The 26,774-nt window shown below is 40.7% G+C and overlaps 1 protein-coding gene across 3 annotated transcripts in view; it reads left to right on the plus strand.

Annotated features, from left to right (window-relative positions):
• Nucleotides 1–26,774, plus strand: part of CCDC175 (coiled-coil domain containing 175) — an 81,369-nt gene that overhangs the window by 44,444 nt on the left and 10,151 nt on the right. For all 3 annotated transcript variants that reach the window (XM_006069654.4, XM_044924908.2, XM_025295438.3), the window contains 7 exons: nt 227–358; nt 5,683–5,821; nt 8,915–8,994; nt 14,768–14,920; nt 18,928–19,030; nt 22,474–22,517; nt 24,375–24,537. In XM_006069654.4, coding sequence (XP_006069716.3) covers nt 227–358; nt 5,683–5,821; nt 8,915–8,994; nt 14,768–14,920; nt 18,928–19,030; nt 22,474–22,517; nt 24,375–24,537 — 814 coding nt within the window. The remainder of the gene's footprint in view (nt 1–226; nt 359–5,682; nt 5,822–8,914; nt 8,995–14,767; nt 14,921–18,927; nt 19,031–22,473; nt 22,518–24,374; nt 24,538–26,774) is intronic.

The following is a 26,774-nucleotide window of genomic DNA, read 5'->3' on the forward strand; positions in this document are numbered from 1 at the left end:
TCCAGCCCCTACTAGTTCCATGCCCAATTTCCTAATGTCATTTACACATGTTGTTTGGTGACGAAATTAATCTCTGAAGGGAAAAAACATCCCTCCCTCCCCAGTAGTTACTGAGACAAATAAGCCAAATGTCATGCAAAAAGGTATTAATTTATCTGACTGTTTGCAAGTATTAATACTGACTGCTACAAGACAGATGATAAATTCTCATTTTTCCCCTAATTAGACCAGTATTAGAGAACACGATATCAACGAGTTTTTGGCAAAGATTGAACAACTTACATTAGAATTAAAACAAGAGGAGGATGCATTTGTTATCAAAGAACGAAAGTTAATTCAAGAATTAAGCAAGTTTGAAGTAAGTTTTATTTTATATCTAAGAACAATTTTATGTGGCTGTATGAAGGGGAGGGTATATTTCATGCTATTCAGTTAGTGAAAGTGAAAGTCGCTCAGTCGTATCTGACTCTTTGCGACCCTATGGACTATACAGTCCATGGAATTCTCCAGGCCAGAATACTGGAGTGGGTAGCCTTTCCCTTCTCCAGGGTATCTCCCAAACTATTCAGTTAAATGTAAAGTAAATCTTCTAGTTTGAACAGGACTACAATTAAATTCTGAATATTTCTTCTTTTCCTAAAAAAGAAATAGAGCAACAAGAAATATTTTTTTAGTTAAAAAAAATCACACACTCCAAGTTATGTAGAAGTGCTGGCAAAAATCCATGGAGATAAGGTAGAGTGTTGGAGAAAATCATGTGGAGGAGACAGTGGGGGAGAGGAATGAAGGGTGAGGGAGACCAAGAAGGGCAATCTCAGAGGTTCTCCTTAAAGAGAGGGCATGGTACTGACCTGGAAACTGCCAGGGGCTGCCCTGGCACAGAATAGAACATGGATGCTGGAGAGAAAGACTCGCAGGGCAGAGAGTGGAAACACAACAGAAAACAAAAACCTTTTCAAGGTGCTGGTGTTACCTTGACAGGCAAGGGCATGTTTTTTGGAGACCACCATTAATAAAGTAGCTGAGAAGTAAAGAGATGGTAATAGGAGGCTTCCTGAACTTAATTCAGTTTGAAGAGAGGGAAAAAGGCCTGGCTACCCTAAAGAGGAGCTTAATTTGAAGGCAGCAGCGCCTTGCTGTAGCAAGGGAATAGGCAGTCCTTACATTTCAAAGTTTAGATCTTCCCCTGATCCAAGCCCACTCTCCGCCCTCCACCACGGCCACACACACCCTGCCATGTCCTGCAGAAACCCTCTGCAGATAACTGGTCCCAGGAAAAGTCAATTCTAGAAGCAGATAAATCTTTTGCATAAAAATACTATGAGAAAAACAGGTGAAGGGGGAATGAAACTTTCATAAAATTGTTCTGGAACAGTTGAAAACTATGATTCAACATTCATCTGTGAATTCAGAAAAAACTTCATAGAGGTGCCAAGGAAGATTAGGAGTATGGAAATACAGGAACTCAGGGAAGAGACGTCAGAAGGGGATGGCCAGAAATAGCAAGAGGGGAAATGGAAACTGGCACAACTCAGGGAACAAACAAGGGGAAAAAAGCATTGCACAAACGCATACAAAATTAGAAGGAACAGAAGGAAGAAGCCGCAAGGTGGAAGGCATTTCTCCATTGGCCGGAGCATGTCTAGGTGCTCGGTATCCTTCTAAATCTTGAAAAACAGAAATTTATAAAAGGGAGGGGTGGGAAACAGATAAAGAGCTTTGTCCTTATGAAACATTCCATTAGGGTGGGGGGGGGGTGTCTGAAAATAAACAGTAGAACATGTGATATTTTCAATGGCAATAAATGCTATAGAGAAAATAAAAATAGGAAAGTAGACTAGGGCGAGTATATATAATGCAGTCTATGTGCCCTTTTAAACAGGGAGTCAGAGAAGGGCACAGCCCTGAAGGATATGAGGAAGTGTGATGTGCAGACATCTGGAGAAGGTGGCTCCAGGCAGAGGACATGCTGAGCCTGAAGGTTCTGAGACTAGACTTTCTATTTGAGGGATGACGGGGAGGCAGCGTGGCTGCAGCAGAATGGGGGAGAGTGCCAGCCGGGCGGGGACTCATCTTCTAGAAGCAGATGCTGACATGGAGTTAGGAGTTCAAAGGTTTATTAGGGTGTAATGCCTATGAAAGGACTAGCCAGGGGCCACTATGTAGGCTGCAAACTCTCTCTAGGGAGCTCCAAAGCCAGGATTGTCCGTAGGAAGAGGCCTGCCTTGGACAGAAATGGCCTCACCCTGTACCATCTCCTTGCTCACACAATTAGTTGGAGGCCACTGAAGAGCTTGGTCTTGGCTAGATAGCCAAGGTCACGCTGAAGGAGCCAACCACCCGGGAGGCTGTCAGCTAGCTCCTTTCCTTGTCATAGGTCAGTGAATTCTTCCTTGAGGGGAGATCTAAAAGGGGCAACTCCAGGCCTGCCCCTCATTGTAGGTCCTCATGGATACATTGTCTTTTGCTCTGCATGGGCTGGGAAGCCATTGGAAGGTTCTGAGTGAATATTATTTATTCTGAAATAATATGGCTTTCACTTAAATAGGATCACTCTAGGTGCTATATTCAACAGAATTTAGGAAAGCAGTGGTGGATACAGGAAGACCAATTAGGAAGTGAGATCAATATGCCAAGTAGCTTGACTTAGAATGATAACTGAGGGGTGGTCAGAGGTAGTCATCATCTCAGATGATTTTTGAAACAGAGATGACAGAATTTACCCATCATACTTAATGCTAAACCAATGAGGACAGTCAGGAGTAAGACGACACCATTTGACATTGCATTCAAGCTTATACAATGAAATAAGGCAAAACAAGTAAATTAGAAGTGGAAGACTGCAGATAAGAAAATTTCTGCAGATAATCTGTTTGCCAGGCTATGTGCCCCCTGCAGGGCTGTGTCCACCTGTGCCTCATTTACACAAAGACATGGACAGATGGCAGCCTGGATGCTACTATTATAAATCCCTTTTCCTTTTGAAAATCATCATCAATAACCCCAGGCACATTGGAATCCCATTTCTGCCTTTAGTTCAATTGGCATGAGGAGCCCAAAATTGAGAGGCAGTAACCTAAGATTTCGGAGAAGGCAATGGCACCCCCCTCCAGTACCCTTTTGCCTGGAAAATCCCATGGACGGAGGAGCCTGGTGGGTTCCAGTCCATGGGGTCGCTAAGAGTCGGACACGACTGAGTGACTTCACTTTCACTTTTCACTTTCATGCATTGGAAAAAGAAATGGCAACCCACTCCAGTGTTCTTGCCTGGAGAATCCCAGGGACAGGGGAGCCTGGTGTGCTGTCGTCTATGGGGTTGTACAGAGTCGGACACGACTGAAGTGACTTAGCAGCAGCAGCAGCAACCTCAGATTTTGGTTTATGGGAGTATTATTGTACCCTTGGTGGGATCATTCTCACCGGCAGTAAGACCTCTGGATGGACAGAGCCCAAATTCACAGGGAGGGAAAGCGAAATCAGTAGGTTTCATAGTGAGTCTTTCATCACTGGGCTACATATGCACATGGCTCAGGACACAGGGAAGCTGAGGAAGGATTTGAATGATCTGAAGAAGCTGCCCACCTCCAAGAAGCCGAGCCAGCAGGCAAACACCCCCTTGCCTGAGCTGCAGCAGCACCTGGTACCCAGTCCTCTCTCCAAGCATAAAACAAGAGCATGGTTTCTTGTTAGGGTGGTGCTGGCTGCCTAACCCTTGTGCAGGCATGGGAATGAATTAAAGTATGCACATACGTCCTTATGTGAGGAAGGCAGCCATTGTTAGGCCATTCTTTTTTTAGAGAACATAGTATAGGTAATACATGATTGAGTTTCTGAACAGTGCAGTCTGGAGAAATTTACTCCTGATTCTACATTGTAATAATTTTATATTGTGGTGTTTTATGTTGTTTTTATCTTTCTGTGTTATTCATAAGAATTCTAATGACAATATGGAAGGGGACCTATCAGGCCATTAAATCACTGTATTATTATAATTGGGGCAAGCAAGGTGCTCTATCAAAAAGAGGCCAAAATACAGTGAACATAAGCAAGATGTGCACTGAAGGGTTAACAGTCCTCTGTCTTTTATTGGGAAATTGATTTTGGCTTAACTTTCTGGCTCCTTCCCCTGGTAACCTGATAAAGATGGATTCTCAGTGGTATTATCAGGCAACATTGCTTGTGCAGAACAACACTTTATTGGTGTGCTGCATCTTGACCAGGAGAATAACTAATGGGAAACCAGAGCATTGGGCTTTCCTGGATTTGGTGCCTCTTTTAAAAGGGCATGTCCCTGGTATGGACCTGGAAGGTATGCCCAAGAGATGTTGGCTCCAATTTGAACATGAGGCTTCTAAGCCAGGGAGGACTTCACATCCACCCCTGTGGGACTCTTTCTCTTGGGCTGAGTTATCACCTTGGTGGGGTCAATGGACATTAGCCTCAGGTTGGCTGTGTTGAAAGGGCGCCTCCTGTTGGGGAGACAGGCCTGATGTTGCTGGCATTGAGGTTTCTTTTAAATTATGTGTATGTTCAACTTAGATAAAAATAAAAAATAAAAGTAAACTGGGTCAGGTGTGGCCTGTTTAAATCTTAAGAGTCTTAGTATCTAGTTAAGAACCCCTGACATGGTCATTACAGAAGAGAGATTTTTATTTCTCTTCCTGGTACAGGCTGAAGGGAGGGGGTTGAGGGCTGGAAAGGCAGCTCTGCCATCCTCAGCATGAGGCTAACATCTGCGGGTACAAGTGTCCATTCTCATCCTCTTCCAGCAAGGGGAAAGAGGAAGGACCCAAGAGCCGTATACTTCTTCCTGTTTTAGGGGCAGGACCCAGAAATGGCATACCCCACTTCTGCTCACAGACTCACTGGTCACACCTATCTGGGAGGAAAGCTGAGAAATCACTCTCGTTGGCAGCATCTGCTCAGCTAAAACTCAGTGGTCCTGACAGGACAGGAGAGTGGATGGTACATGTCAGCTGGCTATTTTTGCCTTAGTCATTAGTTTAAGTCCACCCTGACTTTCTAGGAGAGACTCAACTATATTCCATTTGAAACTATATAAGACCTGAGTTTGAATAAGTAAGCAAGCATGTTCATGTTTTGCTTTGGGCACTTTTAACCCATGTATTGTATTATATCCATTTGTTTCTACCCCCTCCCCACTTCTTACTTACATCCACATTTCTTAGAGCTGGCATATATTTTTTTTACTGTGCTTGTGCTTAGTCACTCAGTTGTGTCTGACTCTTTGCGACTCCATGGATTGTAGCACCCCAGGTTTCTCTGTCCATGGGATTCTCCAGGCAAGAATACTGGAGTGGGTTGCCATGCCCTCCTCCAGGTTTCATTATGTATGATCAATCAAAAGAAAGTTTCTCAAATAGTTTTAGGGCACATATAAGGTAACAGCAATAGAACCATAGCAGTCAAGCTGTAGAACTGAAAGGATCTTTGGAGAGCCTAGCGAATTTATCTCCTAACATTATAGATTGCCAGAGAGTCAGTGAGTCAGCCAACAAATATTTATTAAATATCTAGTGTGTGCCAGATATCTTTCTATGCAATTTAGGATAAGAAATGTCCAAGACAGAAGTTTCCACATCAATGAACTTACCTTCTACTCTAGAATATTGTGTGAATTCTCCATACTCATACCTCACAATCAGCTTTCTGTCTTTCAAGCAAAGATTCGCTGAAGAAGCACAAATTAGCAAAGAAAAGGAAGTTGAGTTAGACAAGTGTCTTCCACAGCTTCAGGTGGCAGAAGAGGAATTCACAGACAAAAACAGAAAATTTCAAAATCTCATTGAAACTGTTACAGGTAGATATGAAGTACTTAGTAATTGACTTCAAGCCCAGGTACGGATTTCACAGTTGTCTGCTAACACAAGGTGGGCCATTCATCACAAGCCAATGGTGAAATTCTCTCAAGCTTTTTCCATCATCTTTAATTCTCCATTCTCTACTTTTTGCCTCTTCTAGTTTCCTCTTCTCCACACCACAATCTTACTGTTAATTCTTGTCAAATTTTTCTTCTTCTCTTTTAAACACTATTTAAAACAAAGAATTAGTAACAACTATATTATATAGTTTCTGTCTGTACTTGGTAAAGGTATAACCAATTTCTTTACCTTCTACCATGTGGAAAATTTTTTATGTTTCTTAACATAAGTTTACAAATTATATCTTTTTCCAGCTATGACTAACCGTTTATCAAGTAGGTACTCCTTAGATTTTTTCGCTAATCTAACCCTAAGGCAGAGATAGATACGAACTTGTCTCAGATCTGGGGGCTTCATACAGGATATGAAATGTGTCTGAAAGCATGTTTTGTGTTTTAGTGCATGGCACAACCATGTGTGTGTTTAATATAAAAAACAATTATTCTCCCCCAAAAGTTGGCTGTGGTCATCTAAACCTGAATGCAAAAGTTCAGATCTAGAACAATCCTAGAGGTGTGACTCTTGTCTTGAATCTGGGGAGTGAAGGGTCATTAGCCAAGAATTCAGGTTTTTAAGCAGGACAACTTCCAGCATTTCTATCTTCTAGATGATAGAAGAAATGCTATTGCAATCAGGAGGCCAGGACCAAAATTACAGAAAGTACTGGAATGGGAATAAAAAGTGTGCACTGTGGTGGGACTGATAAGCTGGCAAAGATGACTATGGGGATAGCAATTAAAACGGTGTATCAAAACAGGGCAGGCACATGGAAGCCCATATGCTGCAATGTGAAACAGATATTCAAAGTGAATAGTGGTAATTGTCACAGAGGGTGGATTTTTAAGAATATAAGAATAAGAATAAATGCCTAGGTAACTGGTCTGGTTCCCAGTCCTCAGTTGGTTTCCACTTTTGCCAGGTTTTCATTTGGTTAACCCAGTTAAGTTTCCTTCATCTTTTACCACTTGTAGCAAGACTTACAATGTGTATATATTCTGTTGCCAGATATCTACTTCTCCAACCTCCATCCCTTCTTGCACTGGGTGGAGCATGTAAGAAACACTATGAGTATAAAAGTAAGCAATATATTGCAGTATACTGCAAGGACTGATTCTCTTAAGTCAAAACAAAGGGGTAAAACACTGAAGAAAGTAGAAGGGAAGGCAGGAGAAAAGAAGGAAAGGGGTCAGAAGAGCAATGTGCTCCAGATAGTAGGAACTAAACCTTTTAGTCCCTTACTCATAAATAGGATTAGATAGTCAAAAATCACCAGACATCTCAGGAAAAAACTCCAACATGAATGACAGAAACTAAAGCAGACAGAAAGAGAATTTGGTAGAAACATGGACAACACAAAGAACATAATATGGATTCTCAGGGAGTACATATTCTCTCTATATTATTATATATAATGCATATATATTCTCTATTTATTGCAGAGAATATATATTCTTTCTATTATAGAGAATATATCTTAAAGGTGTATTCTTAGAGAAATAAAATAAGATATTGCATTTATGAAAAAACAAGATGCTTAAAAGAACAGAGAACATGAAAGAGTTAGTAGAAATAAAAAATGTAACAACTAAAATTTTAAAATTCAATAAGAGGATTATAAAAAAGTTAAGAAGATTTCTCCAAAAATAGAAAAAAAAACAAGGAGATAACAGGATAAAGTTTAAGGAAATTATAAAACTATTCTGAGATGTCAAATATCTAACTAACAGGAAAGACAGAGAAAAATGGAAAGTATAAATTTATCAATAAAATATTACAAAAATATTTCTCAGAATTGGACAATATGAATTTCCTATTTCAAAGTGCCTATCAGATTCCCAGTACAATATATGAAAGAAAAGACACTAAGCCACATCACTGGATTTCAGGAGGAAAAAAAAAAAAGAAGATTGTAAAGGTTTCTAGAGAGAAAAAGAAGATTTTACACAAAAGATTAGGTACCAGAATGGTTTCAGACTTCTTAGCATCAATATAATAGTAGAATTTAGAAGACATTACCTTCAAAATTTTGAGAGAAAAAAATTTCCTACATTAGATACCCATCCGAACTATCAGTCAACTAGAGATGTAGGATAGAGATATATTTAGATATATAAGATCTCATCTACTATGTCTCAGGAAGCTACACAAAATTTGCTTCAACAAATAGAAGAAATAAATTAAGAGAAAGAAGAGTTTCAAAAAGCAGGAGGTCTAACATGAGAGAGATGCCAGGGGAAGTCTCAGGAGGTCAGCTTTGCAGTAGGACTCAAGAAAAACGCACAGAAGACAGTGGGGGAGGGCAGAAGAATGGAACTGATGGACTACCTAACGTGTCTGACCACATGGGAAGTAATTTTCAGAAAGATTTTACAATGCTATTATAGATTTTGGTGTGAATCAATGATATATACATGGAAAACTAAGCATTATTTTTTAAAAAGTGAGGTGATTTTTAACTCCAGGAAAAACAAACAAAAACTATACAAGAAAAGAAATATAGTCATACTGTACCATTTGTCTCATCAGTGAATAAACTTTGCACTATCATAATGATCCAAACAGTTGGAATTCATTTGAACAAAATCTGTAATTAATGAGGAGGTTAGAGGAAGCAAACGTGGAGGCTGTGAGTGTTCACAGGAGATGTGACCATAGGAGTGTCTATGTCCTCCTCAACTGTATCAGGAAGTAAGTAGGAAAAAAGTTAAGAAAGGAAACAAAAAAAAAATTTATGAAGAAAAAATTTTTCAGAAAGAAAATTTTGAAGGAAGAGGAAAAAGTAAAATTGAGTTAAAAATGGTTGATTCTGAAGAGTCAAACACAGGGGTGGAAACAGCACTGAGGAGCACCTGACTTCTGATTTTGATCATAAGCCTTAAAATAGTATTCGGCTTTTAAAACCAGGCATATGTCTTATTTCCTTTTATTTAAATAACATTGTGAGTAGTTATTTTTTCTCTCTTTCTTTATAGCACAAAAAAATGAACAAAATTTACTGAATAATAATATTTCTCAATTTACAAGAGACTTTATACAATACATTAACAACACGGTAAAGTATAAATATATTCATTCTTTTTTCATTTCATCAGAATATTGGTATATGTAGACAATGGTACTTACCTAGTGCCACTAGAGTTTTCAAGAAAGTCACATTGTTTAAACTTACCCTATTAAACCAATGTTTTGAAATTTTTAGTCACAGCATACACACTTGTATATAGATACACATGTGTGTATATATATATATATATATGTGTGTGTATATATACGTATATATATGTGTTCAGTTCAGTAGCTCAGTGGAGTCTGACTGTTTGTGATCCCATGGACTGCAGCACACCAGGAGTGCCAATTCCCGAAGCCTGCTCAAACTCATGTCCATTGAGTCGGTGAGGCCATCCAATGATCTCACCCTCTGTCATCCCCTTCTCCTGCCTTCAATCTTTCCCAGCATCAGGGTATTTTCCAATGAGTCAGTTCTTCACATCAGGTGGCCAAAGTATTGGAGTTTCAGCTTCAGCATCAGTCCTTCCAATGAATATTCAGGACTGATTTCCTTTAGGATTGACTTGTTTTGATCTCCTTGCAGTCCAAGGGACTCTCAAGAGTCTTATCCAACAGTTCAAAATCATCAATTCTTCGGCACTCAGCTTTCTTTATAGTCCAACTCTCACATCTGTATATGACTACTGGAAAAACCATAGCTTTGACTAGATGGAACTTTGTTGGCAAAGTAATGTCTCTGCCTTTTAATATGCTGTCTAGGTTGGTCGTAGCTTTTCTTACAGGGACCAAATGTCCTTTAATTTCATGGCTGCAGTCACCATCTGCAGTAATTTTGGAGCCCCCCTAAAATTAAGTCTCTCACTATTTCCATTGTTTCCCCATCTATTTGCTATGAAGTGATAGGACCGGATGCCATGATCTTCGTTTTCTGAATGTTGAGCTTTAAGCCAACTTTTTCACTCTCCCCTTTCACTTTCATCAAGAGGCTCTTTAGTTCTTTGCTTTCTGCCATAATGGTGGTGTCTTCTGCATATCTGAGGTTATGAGGTTATTGATATTTCTCCCAGAAATCTTGATTCCAGCTTGCATGATCCAGCATATTGCATGATGTACTCTGCATATAAGTTAAATAAGCAGGGTGACAATGTACAGCCTTGACGTACTCCTTCCCCAATTTGGAACCAGCCCCTTGTTCTATGTCTAGTTCTAACTGCTGCTTCTTGACCTGCATACATATTTCTCAGGAGGCATGTAAGGTGGTCTGATATTACCATCTCTTTAAGAATTTTTCAGTTTGTTGTGACCCACACCAAGGTTTAGCGTAATCAATAGAGCAAAAGTAGATGTTTTTCTGGAACTCTCTTCCTTTTTGTATTATCCAATGGTTGTTGGCAATTTGATCTCTGGTCCCGCTGCCTTTTCTAAATCCAGTTTGAACATCTGAAAGTTCACGGTTCATGTACTGTTGAAGCCTGGCTTGGAGAATTTTGAGCATTACTTAGCTAGCATGTGAGATGAGTGCAATTGTGTGGTAGTTTGAGCATTCTTTGGCATTGCCTTTCTTAGGGATTGGAATGAAAACTGACCTTTTCCAGTCCTGTGGCTACTGCTGAGTTTTCCAAATTTGCTGGCGTATTGAGTGCAGCACTTTCACAGCATCATCTTTGAAGATTTGAAATAGCTCAACTGGAATTCCATCACCTCCACTAGCTTTGTTCATAGTGATGCTTCCTAAGGCCCACTTGACTTCGCATTCCAGGATGTCTGGCTCTAGGTGAGTGATCACACCATCGTGGTTATCTGGGTCATGAAGATCTGTTTTGTATAGTTCTTCTGTGTATTCTTGCCACCTCTTTTTAATATATTCTGCTTCTGTTAGGTCCATACCATTTCTGTTCTTTTTTGTGCCCATCTTTGCATGAAATGTTCCCTTGGTATCTCTAATTTTCTTGAAGAGATCTCTAGTCTTTCCCATTCTATTGTTTTCCTCTATTTTTTTTGCATTGATTGCTGAGGAAGGTTTTCTTATCTTTCCTTGCTATTCTTTGGAACTTTGGATTCAAATGGATATATCTTTCCTTTTCTCCTTTGCCTTTCATTTTCTCTTCTTTTCTCAGCTATTTGTAAGGCCTCCTCAGACAACCATTTTGCCTTTTTGCATTTCTTTTTCTTGGGGATGGTCTTGATCACTGCCTCCTGTACAATGTCATGAACCTCCATCCATAGTTCATCAGGCACTCTGTCTACTAGATCTAATCCCTTGAGTTTGTTATTAACATGGTATAATCATAAGGGATTTGATTTAGGTCATACCTGAATGGTCTAGTGGTTTTCCCTACTTTCTTCAATTTAAGTCTGAATTTGGCAATAAGGAATTCTTGATCTGAGCCACAGTCAACTCCCGGTCTTGTTTTTGCTGACTGTATTGAGCTTCTCCATCTTTGGCTGCAAAGAATATAATCATCTGATTTCAGTGTTGACCATCTGGTGATGTCCATGTGTAGAGTCTTCTCTTGTGTTGTTGGAAGAGGGTGTTTGCTATGACCAGTGTGTTCTCTTGGCCAAACTCTTTTAGCCTTTGCCCTCTTCATTTTGTACTGCAAGGCCAAATTTGCCTGTTACTCCAGGTATCTCTTGACTTCCTACTTTTGCATTCCAGTCCCCTATGATGAAAAGGACATCCTTTTTGGCTGTTAATTCTAGAAAGTCTTATAGGTCTTCAATGAATAGTTCAGCTTCAGCTTCTTCAGCATTACTGGTTGGGGCATAGACTTGGATTACTGTGATATTGAATGGTATGCCTTGGAAACAGACAGAGATCATTCTGTCATTTTTGAGAATGCACCCAAGTACTGCATTTCGGACTTTTTTATTGACTATGATGGCTACTCCATTTCTTCTAAGGGATTCTTGCCCACAGTATTAGATACAATGGTCATCTGAATTAAATTCACCCATTCAAGTCCATTTTAATTCAGTTCAGTTCAGTCCAGTCACTCAGTCGTGTCCGTCTTTTTGCGACCCCTTGGACTGCAGCATGCCAGGCTTCCCTGTCCATCACCAACTCCCAGAGCCTGCTCAAACTCATGTCCATTGAGTTGGTGATGCCATCCAACCATCTCATCCTCTGTCATCCCCTTCTCCTCCTGCCTTCAATCTTTCCCAGCATCAGGGTCTTTTCCAATGAGCCAGTTCACTGATTCCTAAAATGTTGATCTTCACTCTTGCCATCTCCTGCTTGACCACTTCCAATTTACCTTGATTCATGGACCTAACATTCCAGGTTCCTATGCAATATTGTTCTTTAAAACTTTGGACTTTACTGCCATCACCAGTTACATCCACAACTGGGCATTGTTTTCACTTTGGCTCCATCTCTTCATTCTTTCTGGAGTTATTTCTCTACTCTTCTACAGTAGCATATTGGACACCTACCGACCTGGGGAGTTCATCTTTCAGTGTCATATCTTTTTGTCTTTTCATACTGTTCATGGAGTTGTCGCATGAAGTTGTCAGAGCAAGAATACTGAAGTGGTTTGCCATTGCCTTCTCCAGTGGACCACATTTTGTCAGTACTCTCCACCATGACCCGTCCATCTTAGGTGGCCCTACATGGCATGACTCATAGTTTCATTGAGTTAGATGAGGCTGTGGTCCATGTGATCAGTTTGATTAGCTTTCTGTGATTTTGGTTTTCATTCTGTCTATCCTCTGAAGGATAAGGATAAGAGGCTTCCTGATGGGAGAGACTGACTGTGGGGGAAACTGGGTCTTATTCTGATGGGTGGGGCCATGCTCAGTACAAATTTAATTCAATTTTCTGTTGATGGACGGAACTGTGTTCCCTCCCTGTTGTTTGACCTGAAACCAAACAATGGCGGGGGTAGTGAAGATAATGGAGACTCCTTCAAAAGGTCCTGTGCACACACTGCCACACTCAGTGCCCCCGACCCTGAAGCAGGCCATCACCTACCCACGCCTCTGCTGGAGACATATATATATATACATATATATGTATGTGGATGGAGGAGCCTGGTGGGCTGCAGTCCATGGGGTCGCGAAGAGTCGGACATGACTTAGCGACTTCAATTTCACTTTTCACTTTCATGCATTGGAGAAGGAAATGGCAACCCACTCCAGTGTTCTTGCCTGGAGAATCCCAGGGACAGTGGAGGCTGGTGGGCTGCCATCTATGGGGTTGCACAGAGTCAGATACGACTAACGTGACTTAGCAGCAGCAGCAGCATACATATATACACGTGTGTGTGTATGTGTAGAGGGAGAGAGATCAGCTTTAGAAGAGATTAACATGTAACCTGTTACCACTGAAAAATCACTCACTGGGGGAGGGTTCATTTTCCTTACTTAAAAGGTGTCATGCATGCTAAATTGCAATAATTGTGTTCGACAATTTTGTGACCCAAGGAATGTAGCCCGCCAGGCTCCTCTGTCCATGGAGATTCTCCAGAAAGAATACTGGAGTGGGTTGCCATGCCCTTCTCCAGGGGATCTTCCTGACCCAAGGATTGAACCCACATCTCCTGTGCCTCCTGCATTGCAGGCAGATTCTTTGTCACTGAGCACCTGGGAAGCCCTATTTAAAAAGTAGAGATTGGATTATGCTTTGTAAGCTTCTTTTCATATCTGTTATTCTGGTAAATTCCTATGAAGACAAGGATAATGGGCAAAGGTTGTAGGGATTAGGAGAGTGAATGAAACAGGAGCAGGTAAGTGGATGTTTACTACCTTCTAACATTTTATAATCAATAGTGATAAACATATGTATGTGCAGTTGATTAAACATAAAATGTATTCTTTGATATCAAAAGTAACTTTTAATGTGTTATTGAAATAGAAAAATATGAAGGGGAAATTTACAAGTATACTATATATTTGAGCTTCTCCATCGGCTCAGCGGTAAAGAATCTGCCTACCAATGCAGGAGACACAGGAGATTCGGGTTCAGTCCCTGGATTGGGAGGATCCCCTGCAGAAGGAAATGGCAACCTACTCCAGTATATGGTGTAGGAAATTCCATGGACAGAGGAGCCTGGTGGGCTACAGTCAATGGGATTGCAAAAAAGTCAGACACCATTAGTGACTAAACAACCAGCAGAACAGCATATTATATATATAATTCTATTTTCCTAATAGGATGCTGCTGGGGCAATTATACAATATACAAAGATTATGTGATTTATAACAGTATAATAATCTAAAACTGACTAGAGAATTCAGAAAAATCCATAAAGTAATATTCTTTGAGAAATAGCAAATATCAAATCCTCCCTGAAAAAACCTCAATAAATTCTACTCCCTTCCTCCTCATTTTGCCAGGCAATTCTTTATATATCAAGATATATTCTATTTTGTGAAGTTGTCTCAATAGCTTGACTTTAGCTCTGAACTTGGGATCCGTAGACTTGCTTCCCAGAGTCCATTAGCTTTGGAGTTAAAAGTTTTTCAAGGGAAGATGTTCATAGCCTCTGCTGATGGTCATGGAATTACAGTCGGCCCTTTAGCAATATGGGTTTGAATTGCATGTGTCCATATATTTGTGAATTATTTTTTTCAATGAATGCACTACACGGTCTGTGGTTGGTTCAATCAGGAGATGTGAAACTGGAAATAGAGTACCAATTGTAAAGTTATACCCAGATTTGTGACTGGGCAGGGGTTGGTGCCCCTCACTCCCTCATTGTTCAAGGGTCAGCTGTAATTAGAACTCTTCTCTGAATGTGGTGCAGGCAGCTTAATACACTGGTGCCCTGCTAGTTGAACTCTATAAGGTAATTGTGGATTTTATATTTGAGCAGAAGAAAGTGAAGCAGGAGTTGAAACAGTTAAGAGAGCATGAAAGCTATAAAACCAAAGCTCATTTTGAAATTCTAAAAAGCTTAGAAAATGAAATCTATTTACATGACCTAAAAACAGATGCTTTGATCCTGGAAAATAAAAGATTAAAAGAGGTAAGTTCAAGAGCACTTTACTTTGTACGATGGTCATGGTTGATTTCCATATCTGTACTAGTTATGATAGAAAAGGAGAGAATAACTCTTGAAACTTTCTAAGTGAAACTTAAAGTACACAGAGAGAAGTGCCCACATCATACACAGCTTAATTAACACATTGAATAACCAACACCTAGATCAAGAAACAAAGCATCCATCAACAGAATCCAGATACTGTCTTCTATGTCTTCTGTGGGCCTTCCTGTCATTGACCTTCCCATGATATACTATATCATATACTATACTCTCCCACAATATGCTATACTGATTTTTAACACTATAGATGAGTTCTGCCTGTTTTTGAACATTATATGTATGGAATGATACAGTACATATTATTTTGCCCAAAATTATGCTTCCCAGGTTTCTTCTTCTTATTGAGTGAAGTTATGGTTCATTCATTCTCAGTTCTGTATTTTACTGTTTGTATGTATTGTATTCCATTGTATGACTATACTATAGTTTATACACTCTGCTGTTGCTGGGGGTTTGGAGAGTTTCTAATTTGGACTACTACCATGAAAATTCTATTACGTGTATTTTGATGAATGTAGTTACGTATTTCTTTTGGGTGAACAGCTCAAGTGGCATTCTAGAGCCATAGAGGGTCAAATGGTCACCCTAGTGCACAGGGGCGGAGAAGGCAGTGGCACCCCACTCCAGTGTTCTTGCCTGGAAAATCCCATGGGCGGAGGAGCCTGGTGGGCTGCAGTCCATGGGGTCGCTAAGAGTTGGACACGACTGAGCAACTTCACTTTCACTTTTCACTTTCATGCATTGGAGAAGGAAATGGCAACCCACTCCAGTGTTCTTGCCTGGAGAATCCCAGGGACAGAGGAGCCTGGTGGGCTGCCGTCTCTGGGGTCACACAGAGTTGGACACATCTGAAGTGACGCAGCAGCATTGCACAGGGGCGGTCTCCCAAGGACATGACACTAACTGCCACTCCCGTCTGTAGTGTAAGAGAGCGTAGTTATTCCTGATTCTGAGCAAAATTCAGCCTTTTTCAATTTAATCATTCTGGAGGGTGTGTAGAGGTGACCCACTGTGGTTTTAATTTGCATTTTTCTGATGATTCAGGAAATGATTTGTATGTTGTTTGCTACACTTGGAGACCCTCTTTGTGAGGTATATGTTCAGTCTTGTGCCCATTTTATTTATTTTTTAATTTTTTAATTTTATTTTTTAACTTTACAATATTGTATTGGTTTTGCCATATATTAAAATGAATCCACCACAGGTACACATGTGTTCCCCATCCTGAACCCTCCTCCCTCCTCCCTCCCCATACCATCCCTCTGGGTCGTCCCAGTGCACTAGCCCAAAGCATCCAGTATTGTGCATCGAACCTGGACTGGCGACTCGTTTCATATATGATATTATACATGTTTCAATGCCATTCTCCCAAATCACCCCACCCTCTCCCTCTCTCACAGAGTCCAAAAGACTGTTCTATACATCAGTGTCTCTTTTGCTGTCTCGTTACAGGGTTATTGTTACCATCTTTCTAAATTCCATATATATGCGTTAGTATACTGTATTGGTGTTTTTCTTTCTGGCTTACTTCACTCTGTATAATAGGCTCCAGTTTCATCCACCTCATTAGAACAGATTCAAATGTATTCTTTTTAGTGGCTGAGTAATACTCCATTGTGTATATGTACCACAGCTTTCTTATCCATTCATCTGCTGATGGACATCTAGGTTGCTTCCATGTCCTGGCTATTATAAACAGTGCTGCGATGAACATTGGGGTACACGTGTCTCTTTCCCTTCTGGTTTCCTCAGTGTGTATGCCCAGCAGTGGGACTGCTGGATCATAAAGCAGTCCTATTTCCAGTTTTTTAAGGAATCTCCACACTGTTCTCCATAGTGGCTGTACTAGTTTGCATTCCCACCAACAGTGTAAGAGGGTTCCCTTTTCTCCACACCCTCTCCAGCATTTATTGCTTGTAGACTTTTGCGCAGCCATTCTGACTGGCGTGAAATGGTACCTCATAGTGGTTTTGATTTGCATTTCTCTGATAATGAGTGATGTTGAGCATCTTTTCATGTGTTTGTTAGCCATTTTAAAAGTTAGATTGTTTCAGATTGATTATAGTTCTTTTTATAGCAAAGGAATTTGTTCATCCAACCCTTAAATTGAAAGTCTCAATCTCAAAAGATTAAGTTTTGCTTATTTATACTGAAGATTTACTTCTTTGAGTCTGTCACTCAGTAGTAACCCTGTAGTGTGACTTTGGGCAGTCCTACAGCACTAAGACTCTAAATGGCAACAATTATCTATGTAATATCATGTGTTTTTCGGTATAATTAAATGACATAGAGATATGAGTCTACTTTGAAAAGGCAGATGTGCTCCACAGAGCCCAGGTGCCATTTGCAGTAACCCACACACATCCAACATCTTCATCCTTCTAACCTTGTAAGAAATTCCATCCACCTATGAAACATTCCACAAGACTGTCTTCCTATCAAGATGATGTAGATTATTTATTAATTTAGTTGGAATTTTCATTGCTATTTTGGTAATGGGTGACCAAATGGATGACTATATGAAACATTGATTCTAAAAGTTCTGTTTTGGATTCAAGGTCCATCTACTAGGCCCTGGATGACCCTATGCTTATATCTTATTCATTCATCACTCTTTGTTTTGATGATCTCATCCCTTCATTCAACAAACATTTTCAGCATCACTGAGTCCCAAGTTCTAGGGATGAAACAGTGAATACAAATATGGGTAAGACACTAGCCCAAAACCCTTAGAGAGCTCACGGTCTGGTTGGGGAGACAGGTATACAAATGTATAATTACAATTTGGTTGTTAAGTGTGACAATCCACCCAGGGCACATATACATAGTCACCCAGAGCACGAGCATTTAATCACACCAGGTGAGGAGCTCCAGGAAGAAATCTGACCTGGTGCCGTTAGCACAGAGGTAGGATTTACACCTGGGAGATAGTGAGATTCCTTGAGGACAGTTAATGAGAACAGTGAGGTGTGAACAGAGTTCGGAAGAAAGATAGTTTTGAAAGAGGAAACAGTAGAAGTAGAGACCAAAAGGGGACTAAAAGACCGAAAAGGGGACTAATAGAGAGTTACAGGAAGCCTGAACTACACAAGTCTATAAACAGTGGGCCATGTTCAAAGAGAGCAAGAAGGATGACTTGGATTTGGCTTATGATAGTTTTCACTTAGATTTACTACAAAACCTGCCAGCAAGCTGTGCAAAGACTGACCCAGGGTAAGGCTGCAGGACAGCCCCTCTGGAACACCCTCATGAACAGCCCTGTGGAACAGGTCCATGTCTTCTCCTAGGGCACTGGGACCATTTCTAAGATTTTTATCAGTAGTTTCTAGTGTTTGACAACTTCTCTCTCGAAACTGAGCCAGTGCCTACTTTATGTCCCAAAGCCCACATTTTCAGAGTTGCCCGACTTTGGAGTCCCTGAGCGCTGGGTGGTTGGACCAGAAAGCCGTGTCTGATATCCAAGCCACTGTTGTCACTGCCAGCCAACCCGATGAAACGTCCAACTAGAGTGAGCAATCCCACAGGGTCTCCCGGCTTGGTAACTCATCTCTCTGCGGTCCTATGAACACCTCCAGTGAGGCAGTGTTGCTGCCTTGTAGCATATACTGAACACACATTTTGCCAAAAGGAACATTTTTTTCCTGTGGACACAGTGCATTTAGGCAGCATACCTTTTCGTTCATTTTTGTGGCAAATTCAGCATATCATGTTTATTTGGGTGACGTTGAAATGCTTTCTAGGAAGCAAGGTCCTTTATTTCCCTCCCCAGGATGTTAACTTAGCAAGGGCTGTGCTTACCACTGTCGCCTTGGCAGCTAGAATGATGGGACACAGAGGAGGGATCAATAGATGTCTGCTAAGCGACTACACAGATAATGAACCTACTATAATTCCACAGCTTAAAGCAACCATACACCTTTAATTTCCAGTATATTGCATACCTAAAGGACAACATAGAGCAATACGAAAGGGGAGAAGAAGACCTCGTGCGCTCCTCAAGTGACCTGTCTTGTCAGCTGACAGATCTTCAGAGTAAGTAATGTGTCATGAGTCACCTTTTACATATGAAAAAATAAAGTTCTGTTTTGTTGAAATCAATGTTACTGGTTTGATATAATAAAATGTACCCATCTTAAGTTAAATGAGTTTTGACAGGTGTACATATCACCAGAACCACTACAAGAAAGATACAGAACATTTTTGTCATTGAAAAGCATCCCTTGTGTCTCTTTATGGTTGATTTCCCAGTCTGCTTCCAATTCCCAGAAACCACTGAAGGACAGTGCCTCTGTCCTTAAGGACTGGGTATAATGGGATGATAGAACATGTACTGTTTTGTACCTGGCTCCTTTTACTCAGAAGACTTTTTAAAGATCCATCTATGTTGCTGCATATATCCTTGTTTGTTTTTTTATAGCTGTATAGTGAAAGTGTGTTAGTCGCTCAGTCATGTATGACTCTTTGCGACCCCAGGAACTGTAGCCTGCCAGCCTCCTCTATCCATGGAATTCTCCATGCAAGAATATTGGAGTGGGTTGCCATTCCCTTCACCAAGGGATCTACCTGACTCAGGGATCAAACCTGGGTCTCCTACATTGCAAGGCAGATTCTTTACCATCTGAGCTACCAGGGAAGTAGCTGTATGGTAGTGGTCCTTTAAATGGATGTACCATATTTTGTTTAATCCCTTCACTAGCTGAGGAACATTTGGATTGTTTCCATTTGGGGGTTACTATTTGTGTTTTTGAGAATATTTATTTCAGTTTCTCTTGGGTAAATACAAAGGAGGGGAACCATTGGATTTATAAGAAATGGCCTGTTTGCTAAAGTAGTTGTACAGACTTATCATCCTAATAGCAATGGGATACTCCACATCCTCTCCAGCACTTAAAATTGTCAAAACACTTAAAATTGTTGTCATTTTAACCATTTACTAGCTATGAAATCGGAGAAGGCAATGACACTCCACTTCAGGACTCCTGCCTGGAAAATCCCATGGACGGAGGAGCCTGGTAGGCTGCAGTCATGGGGTCACTGAGGGTCGGACACGACTGAGCGACTTCACTTTCACTTTCCACTTTCATGCATTGGAGAAGGAAATGGCAACCCACTCCAGTGTGCTTGCCTGGAGAATCCCAGGGACGGGGGAACCTGGTGGGCCGCTGTCTATGGGGTCGCACAGAGTCGGACACGACTGAAGCGACTTAGCAGCAGCAGCAGCAGCTATGAAATGGCATTTCCTCTTGATTAAGATTTTCTGTTGACTAAGGTTAAGTATCTTCTCATGTGTTTTTTGGCCACTTACATATCATTTTTTATGTTATGTTGTTGACAAATTATCTGTTACAACATAACAAGCATTGCAGATTACTTGGCTTACAAATTGTCAGTTTGGTTAGAACTTAGTGGAGGCAACTCCTGCCTGTTCTACTTCACATCAGCTGGGGCACCTTGATGGCTGAGGGATAATTCAGCAGCTGGGGACTGGAGTTCTCTGCAGACCCGCTCACTCATGTGTCTGGTGTCGATGCTGGCTCTCAGCTGAATTCTGGGGAGACTGCTAACCAGAACACCTCTGTGTGGCCTCTCCATACGTGCAGCTGCTTGACCTGCTGTGTTTCAAAAGCTAACATTCCAAGAAAACAAAGTAGAAGTTCATGGCATTGTGACTTGACCTTAAAAGTCAGTGCCACATGTCTTTCCAAATATTTTGCCCTTTGCTTTGTGTTCTTTGTGTTTCCTATTGAGTTAAAATATTTATATAGTCTGGAAATGAGTCCTTTTTAAGTCTAAGGCTTGACTTTTCATTTACTTAATGGTGCCCTAGAAAAAAGTTTAAAATTTTCTTTTGAGCAAAGTCTGCTTTATCTAGTTTGTCTTTTTAGCATTAGTATGTTTTGTGTCCTTTTTTGTCTAAGCCTAGTTCTCAGAGTTTTTCCTATGTTTTCTCTATTAGTTTTTCAGTTCAGTTCAGTTCAGTCGCTCAGGTGTGTCCAGCTCTTTGTGACCCCATGGACTGCAGCACGCCAGGCCTCCCTGTCCATCACCAACTAGTTTTTTAGCTTTAATGTCTAGATCCCTTTAACCAGGGATGAAAGTTAACTCTTTCATGTGGTATGAGGTAGGGTTGAAATATAATGGTTTTCTCTTATGCATATTCAGTTGTTCCAGCACCATTTTTGAAAAGACTTTCCTTCTAGCATTGTATTACTCAATGACTTTTTTAAAAAATCACTTTTATGAATCTGTTCCTTTATTCTAAGTATCTGAATTTATACCAACATCACACTGTCCTGATTGCTATAGTTTCATATTCAATCTGTAATATCATGTAATGTTAGTTCTTCTCATTTGTGCTTCTCTGTTAGAATCATTTTGGCTATTTTAGATATTTTGATTTCCATATAAGCTTTAGAATTAGCTTATTAATCTACACACAAGCGTACCCCTGCTCAGATCTTAATTGAGTTTGTGTTGAATCTATAAATCAATCTGAGGAGAATTTACATCTTAACAAAGTGAAGACTTCCAATCCAAGAATACAGTGTATACGTCCATTTATTTAGAACTTACTTAATTTTTCTCAGCAAGATTTCACAGCTGTTAGTAAAGTTTCAGAGGTCCACAAGAACATCCTCAATCCCAGTGATTAGCTGGAAGGATTCACAGGACTCAGACATTGTTATGCTTGATGGTTATTGTCTGTTACAAGGATACTGAGTAAAATCAGGGAAGGGAAAAGGGCTTGGTGGAAACTAGGTGCAAGCCTGCAGGTGGCCTCTCCCAGTGGAGTTACAGTAGAGTTACACCCCAGTGGCATGCATTTAACTCCCCCAGCAGTGGTGTGTGACACATGCAAACTGGTGCCAGGTAGGGGAGCTCACAGGGTTGGGTGTCCAGGGTATTTATTGGAGGGGGTCCGTCACATGGGCATGCAGTGCCGTTGTGAGTGACCTCAGCGACTCAAGCAGCTACTGAGATGCTCAGGTGGTGTTTCTCCTTTACAAGGTTAGTGCAGAAAATTGCACTGATTGACTTTGGAATGTCAAACCAATCTTCCACTCCTGCGATAAGATCCACTTATTCAAAAGCTGTTACTGTTTTCATATATTGCTGGATTTGATTTGTTAATCTTTGAACAGATTTCTGTGTCTGTGTGCAAGCCTGTCTTGCTCAGCTTGCACCCCTCCAGGAGAGCCCAGTGACCGGAGGAGAGCTCCCTTCTTTTAGGTGTCACCGTTCCATGTTGCCCATTCTCCAGTATCTGAAAACTGGATATTGCAGCAAACTTATTTGTTTTATATATTTAGTCCCATTTTCTCCTTTTTTTTACAGTGGCAGGGCAAGTGTTAGTCTGACATTTCAGAAGTAAAAACTTATAGATAAAAATGGTTTTTGAAAAACAAATAGCATTACTTGAATAAAATGTTCAAATTATTTCAGTAACCTTTGCATTTTAAAAATCTTTAATTTAGCACAATATTCGGATTTGTGGGCTGAATTTTGGACTACACTTAAGGTGAGCTTTTTTATGTTGCCTTCATAAGTATCATATTTCTAAGATATCTACCTACCTAATAAGTGTGTGTGTAAGGAAGGAAGACAGAGCTCATGTGATCATCACATCCTAAAATGTGTTCTTTGTGTTGTCACAAATCAAATGTCAACTGAATCAGTTTTAAAGATTTTATTGGCTTTCTGCAGTCAGTCAGTCAGTTCAGTCGCTCAGTCGTGTCCGACTCTTTGCAACCCCATGAATCGCAGCATGCCAGGCCTCCCTGTCTATCACCAACTCCCGGAGTTCACTCAGACTCAAGTTCATCGAGTCAGTGATTCCATTCAGCCATCTCATCCTCTGTCGTCCCCTTCTTCTCCTACCCCCAATCCCTCCCAGCATCAGAGTCTTTTCCAATGAGTCAACTCTTCGCATGAGGTGGCCAAAGTACTGGAGTTTCAGCTTTAGCATCATTCCTTCCAAAGAAATCCCAGGGCTGATCTCCTTCAGAATGGACTGGTTGGATCTCCTTGCAGTCTAAGGGACTCTCAAGAGTCTTCTCCAACACCACAGTTCAAAACCATCAATTCTTTGGCACTCAGCCTTCTTCACAGTCCAACTCTCACATCCATACATGACCACTGTGCAACACCTCACAAATCAGGCAGCATTTTAGCTAGCAGACAGGAAGAAGCTCTGGGGATCTGTACAAAATGAAAGACTTTTATAGGCAGAGGGAGCAAGAACAAGGAAGTCATTCCAGGCAAAAATGGCAGGTTCCATATTGCAAGGCCACTTCCCTTTCGGGGATGGCAGGGATCGACCAGACAGATTACCTATTTAGTGCTGATCAGCTAATTCCTGATGGACTGGTTAAGATTCCATTTCTAAGAGAACTGAAACTAAGTCTCTCAGTTTGGTGACGTGGGATTTAGTGTAAGTGACTCCATTTTGGGCCTGTTGTCTTATTCTTAAGAATATAAAATGTCATTATGAAATCTTCATCCTTTGGGAAGCTATCTTCCCACTCTACCACTTCAGCTAAAGTGGGAATGACATTTTTATTTCCAAGCATAAACGGAAGACAGATTATTTTAGGACAAATTTGTCAGTTCTGCACTCTCTCTTTCCTCCACATTTTACCAGCTATGCACCATCTCCATCTCTCCCTGCTTTAGAAGCAGGTAGACTAGAATATAGATCCTGGTTCTGCTACTTTCTAAGTAACTAAAGATTACCTGTGATCCTTGTTTAACCCTTAAACAGAGGCTAAGACAAGTGCTAGTAATGCCTTTTTTAGATGAAGCAACTGAGACTCAGACAATTGAAGTGACTTGCCCAAGACCAGACTGTAGCCCTCCAGGCTCCTCTGTCCATTGAAATCTCCAGGCAAGAATACAGAGTGGGTGGCCATTCCCTTCTCCAGGAGATCTTCCCAACGCATGGACTGAACTCAGGTCTTCTGCATTGCAGGACCATGTGAGCCACCAGGGAAGCCCACTGATGAACTTTCGGGGATTTAAAGCTCGGACCTCCCTGACTGCAAGCTTCTTTCTCTTAAGCTGCAAGCCGCACTGAGTCTCCTCTGCAGTTGTGTGGTGCTCCTAAGATGAGCTGCTTTTTTATGCCGCCACCACTACCCTACCCAGTTAGAATTTTGAGTTTAGTGAGCATTCTATTAAATCTCATTTGTTAATTCACTTTTCTAACATCCTTTACAGAACTTTGTGAATTTTCTGTGTAAGACACTTACTTTACACAACTAGTACCAATATTGTGTGTGTATTTTTGTCTTGTGCATGACTCACTTGTACAAGATGTTTTTTTTTTATTTTGTTGCTATTTATATTCACATACCCCCAAATGCTATTTTTTTTTAAGGAACTGATAGAAAGTGGTAATGAGACCTTGAGAGAAATAAAAAATCTGATAGGCAAGCTGTGTGAAAGAGATGAAAAAATCGAGCAAATCAGTATTTTGCTTCAATCAGACCTTGATGAGATGCGTAGTCTTATGGAAAAGGAATCGGAGACAGACTTTCTCAGTAAGTAACATCTCAAGAACTTTCTGCTATTTTACTGTCACCGGTGACATCAAAAATAGCCCCCCAAAAGAATGCCAACCAATAATTTAGTTATCTGCAATAATCTATTCCCAATAATATCACATATGTTCACTGAATGTTGATTCTCATTTGTGGGATTGAATATGGCAATGTAGCAGTGTTGGGCAAGCCTCCTTTTTTATCTTAGTGAGTCTCCTAAATAACTGAATCTCAACTTCTTTCCGATTTTTAAAAATACTCCTCCCCCCAAATCTTTTTAAATTCTTTTACATGCTTCCTTATCTTTTAAAATAAAATATTGAACATCATTTTGCCCTGTCTTCCTGAGCTGAGTTTAGCATTAGAAACAGGAAGTATTGCCTTCTCTGAAAGTCTAATGATGCTTTCTGGGTCTTCTGAGATGTTAACACATCGATTATAACACAGCTGACTCAAGAACAAGCAACCCAGTCTTTTCAGAGGAAGATCAACTTTCATCCTCAGTCCCTACTCTAGAGTCGTGTTAGACGCCAGGGCCACAGAACTGTCCATACCAGGACTCCAGTGAGAAGCAGAGGTGAATCCTTGGCCAGTACACTCCAGGGATCCCAGCACTGGAATCCCTTGAAAAGGTGGGATGGTGGAGGTAGAGGGCGCTGTCAGAAGGAAGGAGAATAGAGCATAGGGGAGAGATGGAGAGGTGAAATGAAAATGGTATCATCTGACAAGTATACAGATCTATTAGAGGTTATTAAGATTTAAGAGCATCATCATTAGATAAGCCATACTAAAGGTGAGTTGTAAAAAATAAAACAAGTGAAATAAAAGTAAAATGAAAGAAAGCGGCACAATTAAAGACATCTAGATATTTGGTTAAAAAAAAAAAAAACAAAAACCCAGTGTTCTGAAGGTGTTGCTTGATAAAAGAAATAATGTTTTAGCAGCCACTAAGGAATTTTGTGGGTGAATCTTCTTATCAACCAAAAAGTTGTGTTTTTCATCATGTTCCACCTTGATGATACTTATTATGTGCATGCTCAGTGGTTTCAGTCATGTCAGACTCTTTGTGATCCTATGGACTGAAGCCCGCCAGGCTGCTCTGTCTGTGGGATTTCTCATGCAAGAATACTGGCGCGGGTTGCCATTTCCTCCTCCAGGGGATCTTCCTGACCCAGGGACTGAACCCAAGCCTCTTGCACTGCAGGCAGATTCTTTACCCCTGAATCACCAGGGAAGCCCCTATACTTATTATATCTTATTGCACAAAGAGTCTTTGTGTATCTTGCTTAACTCTGCATTTTCTTTGCTAGGTCAGGCCATCCCTAGTAACTGTAGATCAAGTCGACTTTTAAGAGCTAAATAGTTTCTTCAATTGTGCTGTTTTCACTTGAGAAAATCTTCCCTTTTTGTCTGAAACCTGATGGAATCTTTACATTGGAGAAAATTTAAATGTACTATATTGAAAAGCTAAACCCACTGAAAAACTAATACTATATTCCCCTTTTCTGGTACTTTGAGAACTGATAACCTATTGAAAGTGGAGGATTGCAGCATGGAAATAATGGAAGGCCCCCAAATGAGAACAAGCTGAGGCGTAAAGCTTGGCAGAACAAGGGAGTCGGTGTCATCATCACTTGCTTTGGGCAGATTCAGAGGCAGGCAGGGGAGTGGGGGAGGTTCAGTGTTGAGGGTGGGAAAGGAAAGCTTCAGGTGTTCTGACTGGAGGTTGTTGGCATTGCTGGCAACAGGCTGACTAGAAGCTGGATAGCCTACGTGATAGATTAGTGAGCATATTTGGCTCTTCTCTGGTTGGTCCCAAGTTAGAAGAAGGGTTATAAAGAAGGGAAGTTGGCAGTCATTGATCAAATTATGTCTATTCTGGGCTAATTGCATATATGGTCAATTCATGGGTCTGTTGTCATGTATGGTCTGGCCATTGTCAGTTTGTATATTCCATTTTTCAGCATGGATTTTAATTTTTACTTCCATTTCAAGATATCGTGTCCAGAAGAGAGTAATAGTAATAGTTGCTTTGTGTGAAAACCAACCCAAATAAAATATAAATAATGGGCTTCCCTGGTGGCTTAGCTGGTAAAGACCCTGCCTGCCAGTGCAGGAGATGCACGAGACATGGGTTCAATCCCTGGGTGGAAAGATCCCCTGGAGAAAAAAATGACAACCCACTCCAGTAATCTTGCCTGGAAAATTCCCCAGACAGAAGAGCCTGGCAGGCTACA

Source organism: Bubalus bubalis, chromosome 11 (assembly GCF_019923935.1).
Source record: "Bubalus bubalis isolate 160015118507 breed Murrah chromosome 11, NDDB_SH_1, whole genome shotgun sequence".
NCBI classification, from domain to species: Eukaryota; Metazoa; Chordata; class Mammalia; order Artiodactyla; family Bovidae; genus Bubalus; species Bubalus bubalis.